Source organism: Carcharodon carcharias, chromosome 10, assembly GCF_017639515.1.
Source record: "Carcharodon carcharias isolate sCarCar2 chromosome 10, sCarCar2.pri, whole genome shotgun sequence".
NCBI classification, from domain to species: Eukaryota; Metazoa; Chordata; class Chondrichthyes; order Lamniformes; family Lamnidae; genus Carcharodon; species Carcharodon carcharias.
In genome coordinates, this window is record NC_054476.1 from 19,671,716 (window position 1) to 19,690,815 (window position 19,100).

General features: G+C 40.9%; 1 protein-coding gene across 2 annotated transcripts in view; it reads right to left on the reverse strand.

Annotated features, from left to right (window-relative positions):
* The window catches only part of nav2a (neuron navigator 2a), a 315,479-nt gene that overhangs the window by 24,085 nt on the left and 272,294 nt on the right, over positions 1–19,100 (reverse strand). For both annotated transcript variants that reach the window (XM_041197259.1, XM_041197260.1), the window contains 7 exons: positions 16,575–16,658; positions 15,960–16,071; positions 13,311–13,456; positions 8,497–8,675; positions 5,570–5,723; positions 936–1,095; positions 426–523 (listed from right to left, as the gene is read on the reverse strand). In XM_041197259.1, the coding sequence (XP_041053193.1) occupies positions 426–523; positions 936–1,095; positions 5,570–5,723; positions 8,497–8,675; positions 13,311–13,456; positions 15,960–16,071; positions 16,575–16,658 (933 nt within the window). The remainder of the gene's footprint in view (positions 1–425; positions 524–935; positions 1,096–5,569; positions 5,724–8,496; positions 8,676–13,310; positions 13,457–15,959; positions 16,072–16,574; positions 16,659–19,100) is intronic.

Consider the following 19,100-nt stretch of genomic DNA (forward strand, 5'->3'; position numbering starts at 1 on the left):
TGGGTTCAAATGCCAACCTGGCACATTGTGAATTTGAATTTAATTAATTTGGTAACGTGAGCAGGCACCAAAAAAAATAAATGACCTTGGAAATAGATTCTTGTAAGAATTCAGCCTGTTCAGTAATATCCTTCAGAAAAGCTAAGTTGCCATCCCTATCCTGTCTAGTCAAAATATGACTCTAGTCACACATTAAATGATTGTCTTTTAATTCCTTCTGAAGTGATCTAGCAAGCAACTCCATAGTTTACAAGGATTTTCATGAAGCATGATAATAAGCCTCAACATGACTTGAGCGCAGCACATATTTCTGTCTTGGCTTCCAATGCTTTTGGGAGCTGAATTCTCCCATATAGTGATGTGTCATCCCAGCTGCATATTATCAGGAGCATTTTCAGCAATGGAGTTGGCTGCCTTCAACATACCTCCTTCCATCTCATCTCCTCTTGCAAGCGGACTACAATCTTTACGTGCCTGCCTTCTTTGCGAGCCGAGCCGTCTGCATTGTCATCAAGTAGCATATCTGCTCAATAATAACATCAATTAGAAATGGAAGCGTGGGAAGTCAACAGTGAACATGAATACCCTGCTGGCTCAGTCAATGACCTCTCTATTTCTGATCTCAATTCAATACAAGTTGAACTGCATTTACAGTGTCAAAATTCACTTTGTCAGCCTGGGCTAAACGATTCTGACTTCAATGATGAGTGCGGAATTGTGATGATATGATGGTACTCAAGCAATGCTGCCCTACAGCAATGCATTTAAAAGGATGGAAAGTTAAATAGTAATTCAACCAAATTTACAGTCTTAGCCAGAATGTTAAAACTGAGACCTACAATGTGTCCATCATTGGATATGCGATGAGCACTCTAGTTATCCATATTTCAGATGCAAATATAGCAAAAGGAGTTGACTATTTCAGAGTGGCATACCAAGGCTGGTGGACTCGGTCAGGTTAAGGCTGTGCTGGGAAAGGCCGAGTGACTGACGAGGGGACGAAGAGATGGAAAGCTGGGACTGGGCCCTACTGCAGTTGCCTTGGGTTTCAGACTTCAAACGGTCATTCTCAGCCTTCAGCTTTTCAATTTCAGTCTAGAAGAGAAAAGGATTTAAATATTAAAGCAAACCAGGCATTTTTTAAAGCACTGTGTAACCATGCAAAACACGTGATGCTAAGCAAACACTCTTGTTTCACACTTGTAGTAGTGCACACTAGAAGCATTTTACAAGACAGGTTAAACAGAAAAAAGACTTGCATTTATATAGTGATTTTCACAACCATCCTATGTCTCACAGTACTTTACAGATAATGCAGTTTTTTAAAGTGTAGTCACTGTTGTAGTTTAGGAAGTACAACAGCCATTATGTGCACAGCAATCTCCCACAAACAACAATAGGATAATGACCATATAATCCGTGTTTTTATGTTGATTGAGGGATAAATATTGGACACCAACACCAGGCATAACTCCCCTGCTCTTCTCTGAAATAGTGTCACGGGATCTTTTACATCCACTCAAGCAGAGAGATGGGGCTTCTGCTTAATGTCTCAATCGAAAGACAGCACCTTCAAAAGCTCCCTCAATACTGCACTGGATATCAACCTTGATTTTAGTGCTCAAGCCCTTAATTGAGACTTGAACCTAGAACCTTGTAACTCAGAGGCAAAAGTGCTACCCACTGAGCCACAGTGACAATATCATTGTTTACCACTAACTTTTTTTTATTCATTCACAGGATGTAGGTTTCGCTGAATGGGCCAACATTTATTGCCCAACCCTAGTTGCCCCTGAGAAGGTGGTGGTGAGCTGCCTTCTTGAACCACTGCAGTCCATGTGGTGTAGCTACACCCACAGTACTGCTAGGAAGGGAGTTCCAGGATTTTAACCAAGCGACAGTGAAGGAACAACGATATATTTCCAAGTCAGGATGATGAGTGACTCAGAGGCAGTGGTGTTCCCATCCATCTGCTCCCCTTGTCCTTCTAGATGGTATTGGTTGTGAGTTTGGAAGGCGCTGTCTAAAGAGCCTTGGTGAGTTCCTGCACTGCATCTTGTAGATGGTACACACTGCTGCTACTGTGCGTCAGTGTTGGAGGGAGTGAATGTTTGTGGTTGTGGTGCTAATCAAGTGGGCTGCTTTGTCCTGAATGGTCTTAACTACTTATTACCAGCTTGTGGTGAGTTATGTAAAGGTTACATCTGAAAAATTGGAATCTGAACAACACAGATGAGCACAGCACCCCAAATCATTACTAGGTTTACATGTGGGGAAAGATAATGATCGGTTAGCATTGCCATTAATTTTAAATGTTGCACAGGGAGATCTGGAATGATACTATAAAATAATGAATAACTCTCAAATGAATTCTGTTCAAATAATCGTTTCAAAAGAAATCAAATTGATTTAGGTAATAGGAAACCATGAATAAGTAACATAAGCAGTTAAGTTGCTGAGTTTGTATATATTGGCAAATCTTGGAATGTTAAGAAAGAAAATATTTAGTTCAAATCTGAAGTTGTTAGAATGATGGGGTTACACTAATGGATTTACAGATAACACCAGAATGAAGCTCTATCCTCTTTATCCCTTTAACATAAGAACATGAAAAATAGGAGGGCTTGGCCATTCAGCCCCTCAAGCCTGCTTTGCCATTCAATAAGAGCATGGCTGATCTGATTGTGACCTCAACTCCACTTTCCTGCCTGACTCCTATAACCCCCAACTCCATTAACTGATAAATTCTAATTTATCTTGTCATAAGGTTTTATATTGATACAGAAATGCTACTGAATCCTTGAACAATGTCATTTCTTTATGATATAGTCACACGAGTAAATACTATTAAGCATCAAACTGTTAATTTGGAAAATGCTGCTGAATGAGTTATGTTAACAGTAGCCCTAGGTTTGCTTTGTATTTATCACATGATTAACTTTTAGCTGACTGATTTTCTTGACCAACAACAAATGGTTCTTCATCAATGATTGGTAAACTGTTCAACATGATCCCATGAAAGCGAACCTTTTAGAGAAATGTAACTTATAAAGTTCCAGATAACTTCGCAAGCCACCAAACCAATGACTCTCTAGATCAATCTTCAATGAGCTCAAAGCATTGATGGGAAGCAATTCTGAGTCCAGAGCTGTGACATGGGTTGTTCTGTCTTAAAATGTCAGGCTCACTCTAGCAATCACTTTGTTTGTTTGCTAGCTCATTTAAACAATAGCAGTGCAGATATCTGGTGACAACAGGCATCCCTGTTGTTTTGCATTCCTATGGTGAGTGCTGTTGGCTGGAGAACCAATCTCAATATCTAACCCACCAAAAAGCAGCTGCAGCAACGTCTGGCCAAACCCAGCCTTCACAGAATAATGGGTTTTCCAAATGTCCTCTGGCCAAACAATTTCACACATGCAGCTCGCGGATAACTGGTTTATCATAACGACTTCTTTCCACTTGGGAACTAACTCTATGCATGAATAGGCAAGAAAGGTTGGCTGATCTACAAAACGTTGTTATTGCCTCTCTGGAACAGCTCGAGGCATGCTACAACTGAAACAGACTGCAGCTCAACAGAAAGGACATCTAGTTCTCCACCAACATTTGAGATTCTTTTTGAAAGAATGAACTGAATACCATAACTAATTGCAGGCTGCAGCGAAACAAGTGGGCATAACGGTCACCTCACAGCTATAATTTACAGGCTACCTTGCTGTTGAAATGGCTGTCAGTAAGGACTTTATGGCTTCAAATGTGGAGCTTCTCGGAGCACCTAATTCGGTTCTAGGCACTGAGACACAAGGGAAACATTCTAGCTTGGTCTAGGCTGACACTTCAGTGTAGTGCTGAATGCTGCGCTGTTGCAAGTGGACCCTGTCAGAGGAGATGTTAAACAGAGGCCTCAGTTTAAACTGTGTCTGCCCTTTTTGGGTGGGTATGAGAGATTCAATTTTGACAGCAACCAGGGGTGTTCACTTCAATGTCCTGGCTAATATTTAGTCCTCAACTAGCGTTGCCAAGACAGATGATCTCACCATTATGATGTTGCTACTTCTGGGAGCTTGCTGTCCTTAAACTGGCTTCTAAATTTTCCCTATAACAAGTGACTGCAATTCAAAAATTACTTCACTGAGGTGTCCCAAGGGTTGTGAAATTTGCTATATAAATGTCAAGGGTCCATTCAGCAACGCTGGGGTCATGATACTAGCAAATGCAAACTAATTTATCAGGAAAAAGAAGTGAAGGAAGTTGGGCTTGACTGCTTTGAATGGAAACAACTGAGATCATCTTACAGAGGAGTAAAACATCGTGAGCAGAAAAGAGAGAACACTGGTCCCGAGACACTACTCCTAAGTAAACCATGACAGGACAAAGGGACCCTGTTATTAAGTAGTTCCATATCTAAAAAAATGAACAATAGATGAAATGGGTTCCTAGGTAGAGCAGTGGATGAGAAAGCTATGGAATCCTTTAAGAAATATTTAGTTGCAGTGACAGGGGGAGATTTTAGGCCTTTCCGGATGAGTAATGGTGGATTGAGAGTCCCTCCTCACGCGTATCTATCTAATAATAGCTTGGGGGTAAATGAACCAGATGCTGAGGCACAATGAACAAAGTTACATATTCAAACTTATTTGGTACTGAGTGAGCTTTTCTTCTCTGAGTAACAATACAGGAGCTGCAATTGAGCTCAATTGGGCTAGAGAAGGATCAAGATGCCATGGTGCCCTATTCCTGTTCAGCTCGTGGTAAAAAGCACATCAAGTGCATTTATCAGGTGAGAACAGGATTGAGCTTTGATGTGATGCCTTCTGTGTCAAATAGCTTACTAACTGTCTCTGTCTCAGCTCATATGTGGCCAAGGTACTAGATAACTTCTGGTTTACTTCGAACCAGACACCAGCAAGGAAAGAAAAGTTCATCTATAAACATCATTACTGTAGGTAAATCCATGGGCTAGTAATACATAATTTTAAATAAGCTAATTACAGGATAAAACATGTCTTAACTGGTACATTTCACAGCTGAATGTTAAGTATTCACATTTTGACTTCCCTCACAATGTCTGAGCTAATAAGTAATTGCGGAAGAAAACGTCTCTGTTAAAACACCAATCTTTTCTTGGGTTCCAAAGTGTTCTTCGCTGAGCTGAAAGGACAAATGCTCAAAAGCTGAGACCAAGCTATTACCAATATGAAATGGGGGCCTGTTCAATCTTGCTTTCTGAATTTTCCTATTGTCCCTGTGCAAAGCTTGGCCTGAAGTCACCCAGAAGAGCATCACTGAGATCAATAATAAAGCATCACAGACAGAAACCCGCATCCTATCACTTTGTATGCCTCAACTGCCTGCATCATTACACCAATATTAATCTTTTGATTAAGGATGTTTTGACCTAAAGGTCCTGAATGGAGTTGGAGGAGGCTCAACTGGACTGATTCCAATTATTAAGTAATAGATAAGAGAGTAGCGGCTTTTGAAAATGTACATCTGTGGGCGAGTTAAATTAAATAAATCCCCACTTTAAAAACAAGTCAGTGCAGCAGAATGCACGCCAGCTCACCTGCATTCTGTTCATAGCCTCCCGCAGCTGGTCCAGTTGGTGAGCAGAGCTTAACGCCTCAAGTCGAATATCTGTCAACTTCATCTCTTTCTCTCTCAGCTCACCCCGCAGCTGTATAATGGTCTCAGCTTCACCATCAATGCATTCAGAGATGCTGCATGGGACAGAAAAGAAAGGGAAGCAAAATTCCCGAGCCTAGATTAATTCGCTCAGTCGGTAAGAATTAAACTACTCTGGGAAATCAAAATTAGGTGTTTTGTCAAAAACTGATCACACTCAATATTTACCTAATTATAAAATGGTAGTGAGTTTCCTGCTTAAAACTGATCAGTGGAAGCAATGAACCCATTGACTGCTTTGTCTGCTGCCTTCTTTAAGACATAGAGCGATAAAAAATAAATGGTCTTAATGCAACAATACAATTCCTCAAATTAATTCTACACTGGAGAACTAAAAACATGGTATCAGAAATGGCCACTGAGCCTGCTCCATCGCTAATGTGATTATTGCTGATCTGCAAACTAACTCCACATATCCCTTAATACCTTTGGTTAACAAAAATCGGTAAATTTCAGATTTAAATCCAGCAGATAGTATCAACTGCATTCTGTGAAAGTGAGGTCCAAACTTCCAACACCCTGTGTGTGCAGAAGTGTTTCCTAATTCTATAGCAGAGAGGCCTGGCTCTAATATTTTATACTATTCACTAGTTCTAGACTCTCCAACCAGCAGAATTAGTCGTTCTCTATCTACCCTATCTGCTCCTCTCTGGGGAGGGAAAGTTGTTGAGGTGAGGGCATCCAATTGGCACGGGGAGGGGGCCTGAAAAGGAGGCAAACCCCCCCTCCCCTACACCAGCTCCCAACCCTTTCACTGGCTGGCAGCCTGTGGGGTCAAACCTGAAGGCTGCATGTTGGGCGCAGGCCTCACTTACCGCTCATTGAATCTGAGTAGCAGCGTGTGAGGCCCTTAAGCTGGCACTAATTGCCCACAGAAGGGCCTCGATCAGGTCAAACACCTCCCCTGCTCCTCGTAAAATTGTGGCGTGGTGGGCTGGCCAGCGCAGGGCATGCCGCTGATGGCACGTGCCCTATCTTACGGGTCCACTCGCCCACTTTCCTGCCTGCGGGTGGCGCAAAAAACTCAGCCCCATGATTTAATGAAGCCCCATTTAACGTTCCAACACAAAACCAGTATGAGCTGATAAGCCATCATTCCTTAATCAGGATATTTATGCCATTATGTAGTTTGGATATATCAAACAATGCAGTGACATATTACATATTACCATGACAACCTAGCAGCGCTCAGCATCTGAGTGCTCTCACATCTTCTGTGTCCCCAGCAGGATGCTGCTTTACTTTCTTTCGTAACACATGTTGTAAGGAAAAAAAAATCTGTCCATAAGCGGACCAAAAAGATAAGTTCATAAAGGAGGGTGTGACCATTAAAATTGAGGACCTAAAAGAAAATTCCCTCTACCCTCTCTGTGACTGCAGAAAGGCACATCTGCATCTCTTTGGTGGCATAGTGTGATCAGTGCTTTACAGAGTGGAATCAAGCCCACAACATTCCCTGTGTACCACACCATATAATAGCACAGCACATTGGGGTGAACAGAGTTCCTCAGCAGATGAGTAAATAATGCTTAAGCTTAGGAAGCTAGCGGAACAGTACCATAAATTATGGGAGAGTAATTTTCTTTTATATGAAACAAGTAAGTTTTTAAGAGATTAGGGTGGCTAACGACATGTTGCTTGCTTTGGCACAAATAAATAATTATATCCTATTTCTGACATAACATTCAATAGTAAAATGCACATTAAGTGATTATAGTCAAGAGAAATAAACGAAAGGAAAGCAAAGATTTCGAACGCTAGCTTTTTCCCTCTTGTTGAACCTTCTGTCACCACCTACCACAGGCTCAGTTTGGCAAATTTGTCCTTCAGGACTCGGTCAGCTTGGTCAGTAGTTGTGCTATCGAGCCACTCTTGGTGATGGACATTGCAGTCCCCTATCCAAATTACATTCTGTGCCTTTGCTATCCTCAGCTTCTTCTAAGTGGTGCCCAACATGGAGGAGCAATGCCTCATTAGCTGAGGGAGGGCAGTCAGTGGTAGGCAGCAGCAGGTGTTTCCTTGTCATTTTTGACCTGATGCCATGTGACTTCATGGGGGCTAGAGTCAATACTGATGACTCCCGAGGCCACTCCCTCCCTGCATCCAACTGTGTCACCACCTCTGGTGTCTTCCTGGTGGAACTGGACATCAATAATGGCTACAGAGGAATCTGGGACATTGGCTGTTAGGTTTGATTTGGTGAGTATAACTTTTTTTTATCCTTTCATGGGATGTGGGTATTGCTGGCAAGGCCACATTTGTTGCCCATCCCTAATTGCCCTTGAACTGGGTGGTTTGTTAGGGAATTTAAGAGAGCAGTTAAGAGTCAACTGCATTGCTGTGGGTCTGGAGTCACATGTCGGCCAGAACAGGTAAGGATGGCAGGTTTCCTTTCCTAAAGAACATGAGTATATTTTTACAACAATCAATAATAGTTGTCATGGTCATCATTACTGAGATTAGCTTTCAATTCCAGATTTGTTAATTGAACTTAAATTCCACCAGCTGCTGAATTTGGATTTGAACTCGTGTCCCCAAAGAATCAGCCTGGGCGTCTGGATTACGAGTCCAGTTACATTACCACTACAACACCATCTCCCCCGTAGCTATGTTAGCTTTTAACTTCACTGGTCTGTGGGACTTGTATCTTAGGGTTAAGTCAGATAGTTATACCCTAGGGGCTTCGACTGTCAGTTACACATATTACAATTAAACGTGGCCACATTCTGCCCATTAAGAATAAACATAACTGACCAACGAAAACAAAACATCAGAGTGTTTGCCTTTCAGTAGTAAAGGTCTACGTACAGCGAGTTGGAGTGTGATGTTCTCATCATTGGGGTTGAGGGAGTAGATCCATTGTGAGTAAACTTGGGGGATGAAGGTAAGGAAGAATCCGGGGTATTCATTTCTTCAATGTCCGAGTGAGATGAAGCGGATTTAGGAGACTTCTTTTTGCCAAACGCTTGCTTGAAGGAACTTCTTAACTAAACAACACAAATATTCACACAGAATGTAAAGTGAGTATTTAGAGGAAAATATACATTTGTTTATGCCTTTAAATTGATGTCACACACTTCTGGTAATATACTAAAATTCCTGAGCAAGTCACACTGTAATGCGGTTACTGATAGTTCTTTGAATCAAAATCGTTCCCCTGAGGTAGTACTGCAGCCCCTGTCAACCTGTTAGACGAAGCACGGCGAAAAGCAGAATTGACGCCAATTTCCTGCCGTAGCTTCAACAGATCATCAGCGGAAATCCTGGAAAAACTGTGTCAAAGGCCATTCTCTGGATTAGCACCAATTTCCTGCTGACTTTATGGCAGGAAATAGGTAGCATTCTGTGGAAATTGTAGGTGGCAATTCGCTCTGACCAACTACAAAGCCATGGGGAGATTCGCCAGATTAAAACCAGATTCAGCATACGAAAAAAAAAGTGGTAATGTCTTAAACGTGATCATCTTCAGTCTAACTGCACATTAAATATTGCTCAAAACAGCAAATTTTTAAACCAGAATATCACAATAAGGACTTTCTTTCAGAAATGCTCTGGCTCATCTTGTAACCTGGGAAGAAAAAAAATTAACTTTGAATATCACATTGGCCACAACTGGTGAGCTGCATTAGTAAAGTAGACCACACTTCAACATTATTGTCTCCTTCAGAAACATTTTTCACTGACATAACTATCTTTTCCGATAAACGTGATCAAAACATGGGTAACGTGCATTCCTACAGTTTTGCCAAGGCGAATAAATATCCTCATAAAGTTCCCATTGGATTAGAATATCTGACAGACAACCACAAAGGGCACATCATAATGAGAAGCACAACACAATCCAAAAAAACAAGAAGAATTGAAAACGACAACACTTAAATGAATCACAACATTAATAATGTCTGCATTTGTGAACAATTCAGAGAAGATTTGCTCTTAAAAGTCAGAACTGAATTTAAGTCTAATGTCTTAGGATACCTAAGGATACATCAACAGTGGCGTTGTCTATCCATCAGGCAGCCATAAGGTACATTTTGCAATGTAGACATGGGCGGAATTTTACGCCAGTGGGATTTTACGGTCCTGCCAAAGTCAATGGAGTTTAGAATGGCCCGCTGCATTTTACAGCCCAGTCCCACCGCAACAGGGCCATAAAATTCCTGCCATGGATTCTTCACACACTAGTTTTTTCTTCCCACCTCATCACAGACTCACAAACATCTACTTGGAGAAAGCTCAAGTACAAGTGTTCAATCGAGGCTGGGATTGATAAATTCCAATTTGAGAGGTTAGGGTCCAGTGAATTACACCATCCTCACCCGACCAACACAGGGCTTCAAAGAAAAAAACACTGACTTTGTTCTGTGTTTAGGTACTGACGTATGTCTACAAGGTGTTACATCTATACAACAGCTGTAGCAATCCGTCCATTTATGACAATAATCTGCCAGAAATTACACACTCCATTTTGTCGGCCATCTGGATGGTAACTGGGTGATCGCGGTCAGAAAATCAGGGGCCATACTTGCTGTTCACTGCCACTTTCCTGAGGCCTCTGCATGGCCGGCCACCGGTTCAGGCAGTAACCTTATTTCCATATTTGCACACAAGAATGTTCTTCCTGGCCTCACAACAATCTGCCACACAACCACTGACCCAAACAATGCGTCAATCCCAAACCCCGCCCCAGCTTGCCCCTCCACACAATCTTCATCGCCCTCCAACAACCTGGGGATAAAATTGACCTCTTTCTCCCCAAATAAATTAGCACTTCACTGATTTTGTTCTCTTTATTGGAGGAACAAACGTTTTGACAAAAAAATTAATTAAATATATTAAATGGGTAAGGTTTAAACAGGACAAAAAATATTTAACAAGTTTTATCCAAAACTGTATTTTTAATAGTATATTAAGTAATCAAACTATCCCCAATTCTTTCTATGAACCAAGAAGCTTATACCTCTTCCTCATCTTCATTTGATGCTACTCTGACCTTCCTTTGTCAGACCATTCAGAACAGGAAGAAGCGCAAGATAGCTGTAAAATGTACAATGCTCCAAGGCAGAGATGTATTTCCTCTTGCTAACTTGTTGGTGCTTTTTTCACCAAGAGGACCTGTTCTGCCAATCCTTCTCTATCAGCAGCCTTGACAAACTCTCACTCCCGATAAAAGAAAAACCTCTTGGGTTCCATTCGCCACCATAACACTATGATACAGCTCAGATTAAAATGTTAACACATGCCATACTGGGTTCTACTGCACAGTGGCACCCTTGAGGAATGATTTAACATATATGTAGTATCAAGTGTGGAAAAACTCATCTGAAATTATGATGTGATAATTAAGACATGCTGACGTATTATTCCCACAGCAGTGCAGAATGGAACACAACATCAGGCAAATGCAGAGGGAAGTTGATAGGACCCCTCTATTTAACTTGTTTCCTGATTTGTGTGCTTCACCAAAGGTATGTCATGCTAGATTTAAGGTGATCTGCAAGTATAAGGTTATACTTACCTCATAAACCTGCCATGAAGTGTGCAAGCACAGGGAAAGAGAAGAGAAGACAACAAACTAATTTTAATTTTGAACAAAGTAAAAAATGTACTTGAAATAAATTCTATAAAACGCCGATGGTAAGGGCGGTTGTGATAAAGCCAACTGGACAAATGAAGAAATAAAAACAGAAAATGCTCAAAACACTCAGAAGGTCGGGTAGTGTCTGTGGAGAGAAAATCAGAGTTAATGAAACGTTAACTCGGTATTTCCCCCCATAGATGCTGGCTGATCTGTTGAGTATTTCCAGCATTTTCTATCTTTATTTCAGATTTCCAGCCACTGCAGTGTTTTGCTTTTGGACAAATAAAAATCTGGATTCTACAGAGCTGTGAAAATTTGTGATCTTTTTGGAATTTCTTAGCAACAAAGTAGAAATGGCAGCGTTAAGTTATAAGTCAATTATTACGAGAAGCAAAATGAATATGATTTGCTGTTGGAATTATATGTATAATTTCAATTGGTCAGAGCTACACTTCCAGGAGATGATTAGAATACTTCTTAAAATACATACATCAAATAACATTACTTGCAACTAGATTCTCAGTGGCATTTATTATAGCTATTAATGAAAGCATTATCATTTAACAGACAAAATGGGTCTAAACTAAACAACATACAACAAGATGATGTTTGCTATCAGACAAAAGAAATCATAAAACAAATATCAACACATTTAATTAATATTATTTGTTAAACCTAAAGCTAAACTTCTTCTGAACTATTATGTGACCCAAAATGCCAATTTTCAGTAAATGCCAATGATTATAATTTTACATCAGCCATTTGAGAGTTTGGATACAAGCTAAACAGCAAACATAACTAACATATTTAACTCTCAACCCTTAACAGAAAATGTTAAAATAGTTTTGACAAACACGAACAAGTTGACTATTGGTAACCATATATGAGCAATCCAGCTAACAGTTCCTTGTTAGACAGGTGAAATGCCTTCTTATATGTTATGTTGCCAAATGATTAAAAAAATTGGCAACTCAAATCCAATATTTCAAAGTGACCCAAATAACCTGAATTATGTGATTGACAGTTTCATGTTTCAAGAATACGATGGGCCTGAAATGTCACAGATCACAGAGGGGTCAGAAGGGTGGGACATTGCCCACAGCTTTGTCTGGCCACTGACCCTCAAAACATGCGGACAGGGTCATTTAGATAGTTGGGATAAAGATCTGAGACTACAGGACAAACAGAGGCACAACCCCACAACTGCAACAACATATCGTGCTGAAACAACATGTCATATGGAAGGGGTGAGCAGGAGCCTGAAACCAATCATAAGAAAAAAAGTGCCAAACTTGTTGTACAACAACGGGGATAATCTAATGGACATCTGCACACACAGCCACTCGGTTGACATTGAACTATGTATATGCAATGAGGAAAGCCGACATAAAACTGAGGTAGCTGTTTAAATATCAGGATAAACCATAGTGCTGAGATAACACATGCAGTCTATGAGCCAACAGGCATTTGGATTCATTGAATTAGTTTGTGGTGCCTAGTTTTCACCAGATCTTAGTTTGGCATTTTGTACTCACCGCAGATTATCTGAGATCATCATCAATATATCATCAAACACGCTCCATTCTGGCAATATCACACAAATATAACAATTATTATGAAATCAGTTTGCCCTCTTCCATTTTGCGTTCTCTCACTAACCATGCTTGCTTGCCTCTATTTATCTATCCTAAGCTGGAAAAGCAGGCAGTCAGGAAACCTTATCAGCACCAATGCAAGAAAGAGGTAAGGTTCTTATAAAGGAGTAAGATTTCAATTTTGAGTTAAACCCTCTTGCAAAAACGTTTGGATGAAATATAATCACTACTGTGGCAGAAACCAATGGGATCTGAATTTTCAGCTGAACATCACAACACTTATCAAATATGATGATTTCCTTATTATAGGCTTTAAAGTCTACAAGGCAAAATAGAATTCCTGTGAATCGCAAACTTGACCTGGAGCATAAGTGAATTTGCGAAGGGCACCGTGGACTGCATCTCAATTTAAAAACACATGAAAAAGTTTAAAGTCATAGACTTACCCAGTTCTTCTTCTTCTTTTTCTTGGAATCCACCTCTGCACTGCTGCCCACACTAGAATGGCTGGTGGCACTGTTAATACTGGACACACTGTCTGATGAATGCTGCCGACGGATCCTTAGATCTGCTGACTGAGATGTACCGTTTCCTGGCGTGAAGAAATTGCAGTGATATCAGAACTGGCTCCAGCTAATTCCTTTAGTGCCTTTTAGCTTGCACAACAATGGCACATCCTCATTTGATTGATATGTTAGATTAAGGTAATCTAATAGGTATTTATAGTAAGGTCACAACACAAATTGTGTTAACCTTGTTCAATATGAGCTATTATTTTACTCTTGAATCATTGTACCTAACTTGGGACTGTAATCTCCTTTACTGCCTTGCTATATACTTCAATTCTGTAAAAAGAAAGGGAGTTCAGCTCAACCTAGCTCATGCATCCAGAGTGAACCTACAGTTACCCCACCCCACTATAGCATCCAGAATCCCAGGGGCAGAAAAAAGGAGGAAAGCAAGTCTCTATGTTGATGATTGATTAGTTAGCTTGGCCCATTAATGGGACAGACTTACCACTGGAGATCGGGGTTTTTTTCTCCCTTTCATATCCAGCTATGCCTATTAGAAAATACCCTGAAGGAAAGGGTGCCCTGCCTAAAAGCAGCAGGAGGTTTATCAGTGGTCTCAACTAATAAACTGGTTCTTTTATGTGAATCACTTGCATACATTTGAAAGTTCCTAAGGACTAACTGTTGCCAACATGTGCCCAAGGTATATGTACTTAAGTAGGTGGGGTACCTCCCTTTCTGTAAGTGTGCACTCCATATCTGGTATAACTTAACCCTCTGATGTTTTGGAAGAAAGCAACTGCTACCCATTGCACTAACTTTGGGGCTTCAAAAGCCCCGTTGTTTCAGGGTCCAAATTGGATACAGTACTGAATGTCTGTCTGACTTCCTCTGATACCTTCTCCAGTACCGGAAGACCTCCCTAACCTGAAGAATCAATGACCTGTTTGGAAAAAAGAGATTTTTGTTTCTTTCTTCCAACTTCATTCCCAGGCTAAAAATCCCAAGTCTCTTCAACTTTTTCTCAAAACTCAGACTTCTGGCACTTGGAATCAACCTCATGGGTCATTTCTCCACTGTCATGACGCTGAAGTTTCTTCCTTATTTATCAACAACCAGTGTAGGGTTTACCACAACTGAACAGGATTGTCACCTCTCCAAATAGAACAAGGCAGTATCATCCCCCAATCAATTTTGACTACTGTTTACTAACTGATTGTTGTACAGATGATCACATTCACTCCCGATGATCAATTCCATTATTTTTGCACGAAATTGAAGTAAGATTAATGGCTTTATTTGAAATGTAGGAATGGGGGGAAGCCATTTAGCTCCTCCAACCTGTTCCATTATTCAATAAGATGGTGGCTAGTCTACATCTCAACTCCATCCACTTACCTTGGCCCCATATCCCTTTATACCTGTGCTAAGCAAAAATCTATCAATCTCAAATTTAAAATTATTAATTGAGCTAGCATGTACTGCCTTTTTTGGGCGAGAGTTCCACATCTCTATGACCCTTGGTGGGAAGGTGTGTTTCCTATCCTAACCTCTCTTCTGATTGGTCTGTCTCTGATTTTACGGTCATGTCCATTTGTCCTAGGCTCCCCGCCAGCTGAAAAAGTTTCTCTCTTGTCTATCCAACCTCTCGATTCATCCTATAACTTCTTTCAAAATGCTAAAAAGCTCAATGATCTTTAGTTATCAGTATCTGTTCAGTAATCCCTTTGGAATAATCTACTGGTACCAGTGTCCACTGGCAGCACTTCAATCACTGTGCTTGCTGAAATCAACTAACAAAACATTTGTTGTAGGAAAATACTGTACAACTGGGCAGAGGTTTGTGAAGTCTCAATAAATTCAGTGCAGTAAATTCCTTCCACCTCAAATCATTGCATAACTTGAAATTACTGTAAGCTTCCATGAGCTGTCCCATTCAGAAAGTGCTGTCAGGTTATTTATTTTGTCATCACTATTAGGGGCTTTGAATTTTTCTGATAACTCAATGGGTAAATATGTAGCAAATGGTACTGAACCATACAGGCTGAGAATTGGGTTCCCTGGTCCATGCTGAGTTAGCAGATAACTACAGATAGGATTGGCACAACTGATTCCAGTGTCCCCGAGACGAGGAGAGAAACACCAGGCTCTTCAAAAAAATATCAGTGACAAAACTGTGTTACTTGTCTTTTCAGTTCTGCTATAATGTTCATTTGTACACAAATATTATAAAAGCCTAATGATGCAGGTATTATCTTGGTAAGACATCATTAATTGTAGCGATTTTCTATTATACACAAGCTAGAGAGATAGTTTTATGCTAAGGCATAGCTGAGATAAAGGCAGTTCAAGTGCACTGGAAAATTATCATTCGGGTTGTCTGATGAGCCGCGTGACTTTTCTTTTAAAGAGATTTTACAATTATTATGTATTACAATTGTGCAATGATACGTGGCTTGATCTGTTACCATTTATCCTATAGGCAAATGTGGGTAAATATAATGGCTGTAAAATTTTCTCAGAAATAATTCTTTAAGGAATGTATAAACACTTCCATATACCAGGAAAATATTGCTTTCCTACCTTTACAGGAGAGTTCAGGTGTGTTGATGACTCCATTTATTGCGGCCTGGGCAGCAGCATTCTGCTTCTTGAGCAGTTCGATGGTTTTTCTCAATTCGTTAAGTTCAGAATCCTGAATATTACAAAAATGACAGTTATTAAAGTGTTCCTTACAAATGAAAACAAATTGTATTTCATTATTGTCTCATTAACTGCAACTAATTTACTGCTGGCTTTTCTCAAAACTGAAGTACTGCTTATTGTGGAAATACACACAAGTTATATTATAAACTGTATTGCTTATGGTAGCCTAGTTGGAAATAAATTTCTCTTTCCTTGCTGTATAATCAAAAGATGTAATGTGAGCAACACATCATAATAACATAGAAAATCATAACATAACATAGAAGGCTGTGAGAAGTAATACCTAATCCATCTTCCTGCTGTTCTAGCAGTTGTTTATAATGATATGGTTCTCTAAAAATACTTGTCCAATTTAACATCGAAGTCACTTACCCCCTACAACTTCCACTTGTCCAAAAACTGGTCATCCTCTCAGTGAAACAGTGCTTTCTTAATATAGTAAAAGCTCAATGCATTAGAGTACATGTAACATAAGGTGCAGACAACACTCACCTTCTGTTCAGCAGTCATAGTTAAGCTCTGCAATCTTCCTGTCATGTTTGCTAGGCTTTGTTCAAAGGCTGCCACAAGGTGAGCCTGTGTGACAAAGCACAGAGGTTTTGATAAAATTCATGCAGCAAATTACATAATACAAGTTATTAGTTTTTCTTTATTCATTCTTGACAGTCATTGGCAAGGCCAGCGTTTGTTGTCCATTCCTAATCGCCCTTGAACTGAGTGGCTTGCCAGGCCATTTCAGAGGGCAGCTCAGAGTCAACCACGTTACTGTGGGTCTGGAGTCACATGTAGGCCAGACCAGAGAAGGATTGCAGATTTCCTTCCCTAAAGGGCATTCATGAGCCAGGTGGGTTTTTATAACAATTATTGCTGGCTTCATGGCCAACATTACTGAGGCTAGTAATTGAATTTAAATCAAGCAGCTGCCAGGGTGGGATTTGAACCCATGTCCCCCAGAGCAGAGCATAGCCTGGGCCTCTAATTATTAGTCCAGTGACATTACCACTACACCATCATCTCCCTCACATGACCTTGCACATTGTTCTCCAGCACTGCATTCAGTACTTGCAGTTATTTGGTATATATTTAAAAGAGGTTCAGAAATTGTGTGGCACCATCTTCTCAACTCTGCAACCATATGTTAAACCTTACTTCCTGCTGCCTCATTGGCTGCTGGTCTCAGTCACATGTTGCCAGATGGAGATTTTGAGCCGGAGACAAAATCTAGTGACATCTCCCCGGCAACCAATTTAGGAATTCTACAGGTTACTTTTGATGGTGTGTTTAGAATGAACGCCAGCAAGGAACATGAGTGCTCTCCTGGTTCATGAAAACAATGAAACCTCGTGTTTTGCTAAACACTATCAACTCCTGCCATTGTGCCTTTCTTAACTAATGGACCACAGACATTACCTTCCAAGTTAAGAGACTTGAACTGTCAGTTTCTCGGTTAAAACACAAACACAGGCCCATCTTCTGCATTCATGGACTTAAAGGGCATCAGTATGAATATAGATATGAAGTTTCAAAGAACCTCTTGATATTCAGCGTTTTTTATCATTGCTGAAAATGGATTTTATTCAAACTTTCTAAACAACAGGTAAACGAAAAATGTGGAAAAGCTCGGGGAGAGGTCCCAACTCAGTGTCAAAGGAATGGAAGCATAGGTAATTATATGTCAAGAGCCAAGAGGGTCACCAAACCCTGCACAGAGAAAAGAGAACATGGAACTCAAATCAGTGTTGGTGTAAATTAACTTAAGTTGATATAAATGGTTTAAATTGAGGATAGGCTGAGAAAAGAGGCCCATTAAACTTTCCCCAAGTCAGAGGAAGGCTTTCAGTACCACCTGTATAAGTAATCCAAATAACACTGTCACTTTTCACAATTGTTTCAACATTTTTCCAGAGAAATGATTGAAAAAACTGTGCTAATTTTAGTGTTGGGTTTAATGTGTTTGCACAAGTTAGAAAAGATAATGGTGCCCAGACAAAGGGTGCTAATCAGAAATTGAGACTAAATGGATGATTTATTAGCTTGCCTGAGTTATCAGAAACACCTCCTACACTGGAAACCTCCTTGATCGTTGTCTGTCTGTGAGGAGGAGGAGGAATAGAATGGAGACACTTAAAATGGAGCTGGATTTTCTGTTTGGGGTCAGGACTTAAATGTTGGGATCAAATGTGGGTTCCCATCCTGGAAAAACTGGCCAGTTAACGGACAGAGACAGCAGGCGGACTCCCGAGGCTGGAGGGTCAATTGGACGTCCTCTAGTGATGAGACACTGGCAGCCCCACTGTCCGAAGTGGGAGCTGCCAATGCCTGCACAGAGAGAGAGAGAGAGAGAAAAGAGAGAGTGGGAAAGAAAGTAAGAGAGAGATAGAGAGAGAGAGAGGGAGAGAAGAGAGAGAGGGAGAGAAGAGAGAGAGAGAGAGAAGAGAGAGAGAGAAGAAAGAGAGAGAGAGAAGAAAGAGAGAGAGAGGGAGAGAAGAGAGAGAGAGGGAGAGCGAGAGAGAGAGAAGGGAGACAGGGAGAGAAGAGAGAACAGAGAGAGAGAGAGAGGTGCGGGGGAAAGGGATGTTTCCTCACAATGGAGGTGCCCTCTGAAGACCAGTTAGATTTAGAAACAGCCATGGCTGCCAGTCTGTGATTGTGGAGGAGCAAACCCTCTAATGGATGGCTAGGAACTGAGCTGCAGCCCAACAGCCACAGCAGGTGTGGGGTAGGTGGGTCCCTGGCGCGATGAAGTGCTCTTCCCTCCCTGGTCTCCCTCCAGGAGGCTGACACCACATTTCAGCTGCAGTGTGGGGCCTTAATAGGCCCCTTAATGACCTCAAATGGCTACCCTCTGCTTGTGGGCAGCCGCGCTATCCCTAGCCTGGCCTTCTCAGCAACGGCTCAGGGACAGGATAGTGCTGGTAAAGGGCTATACTATCTGGCAGCGCTAAATTCTGAGACTGCCCACCTCTGATCCTGTCCCAGTCAGTCTCCAATAATTCTGCCGCATAATCTAGCGAGAGA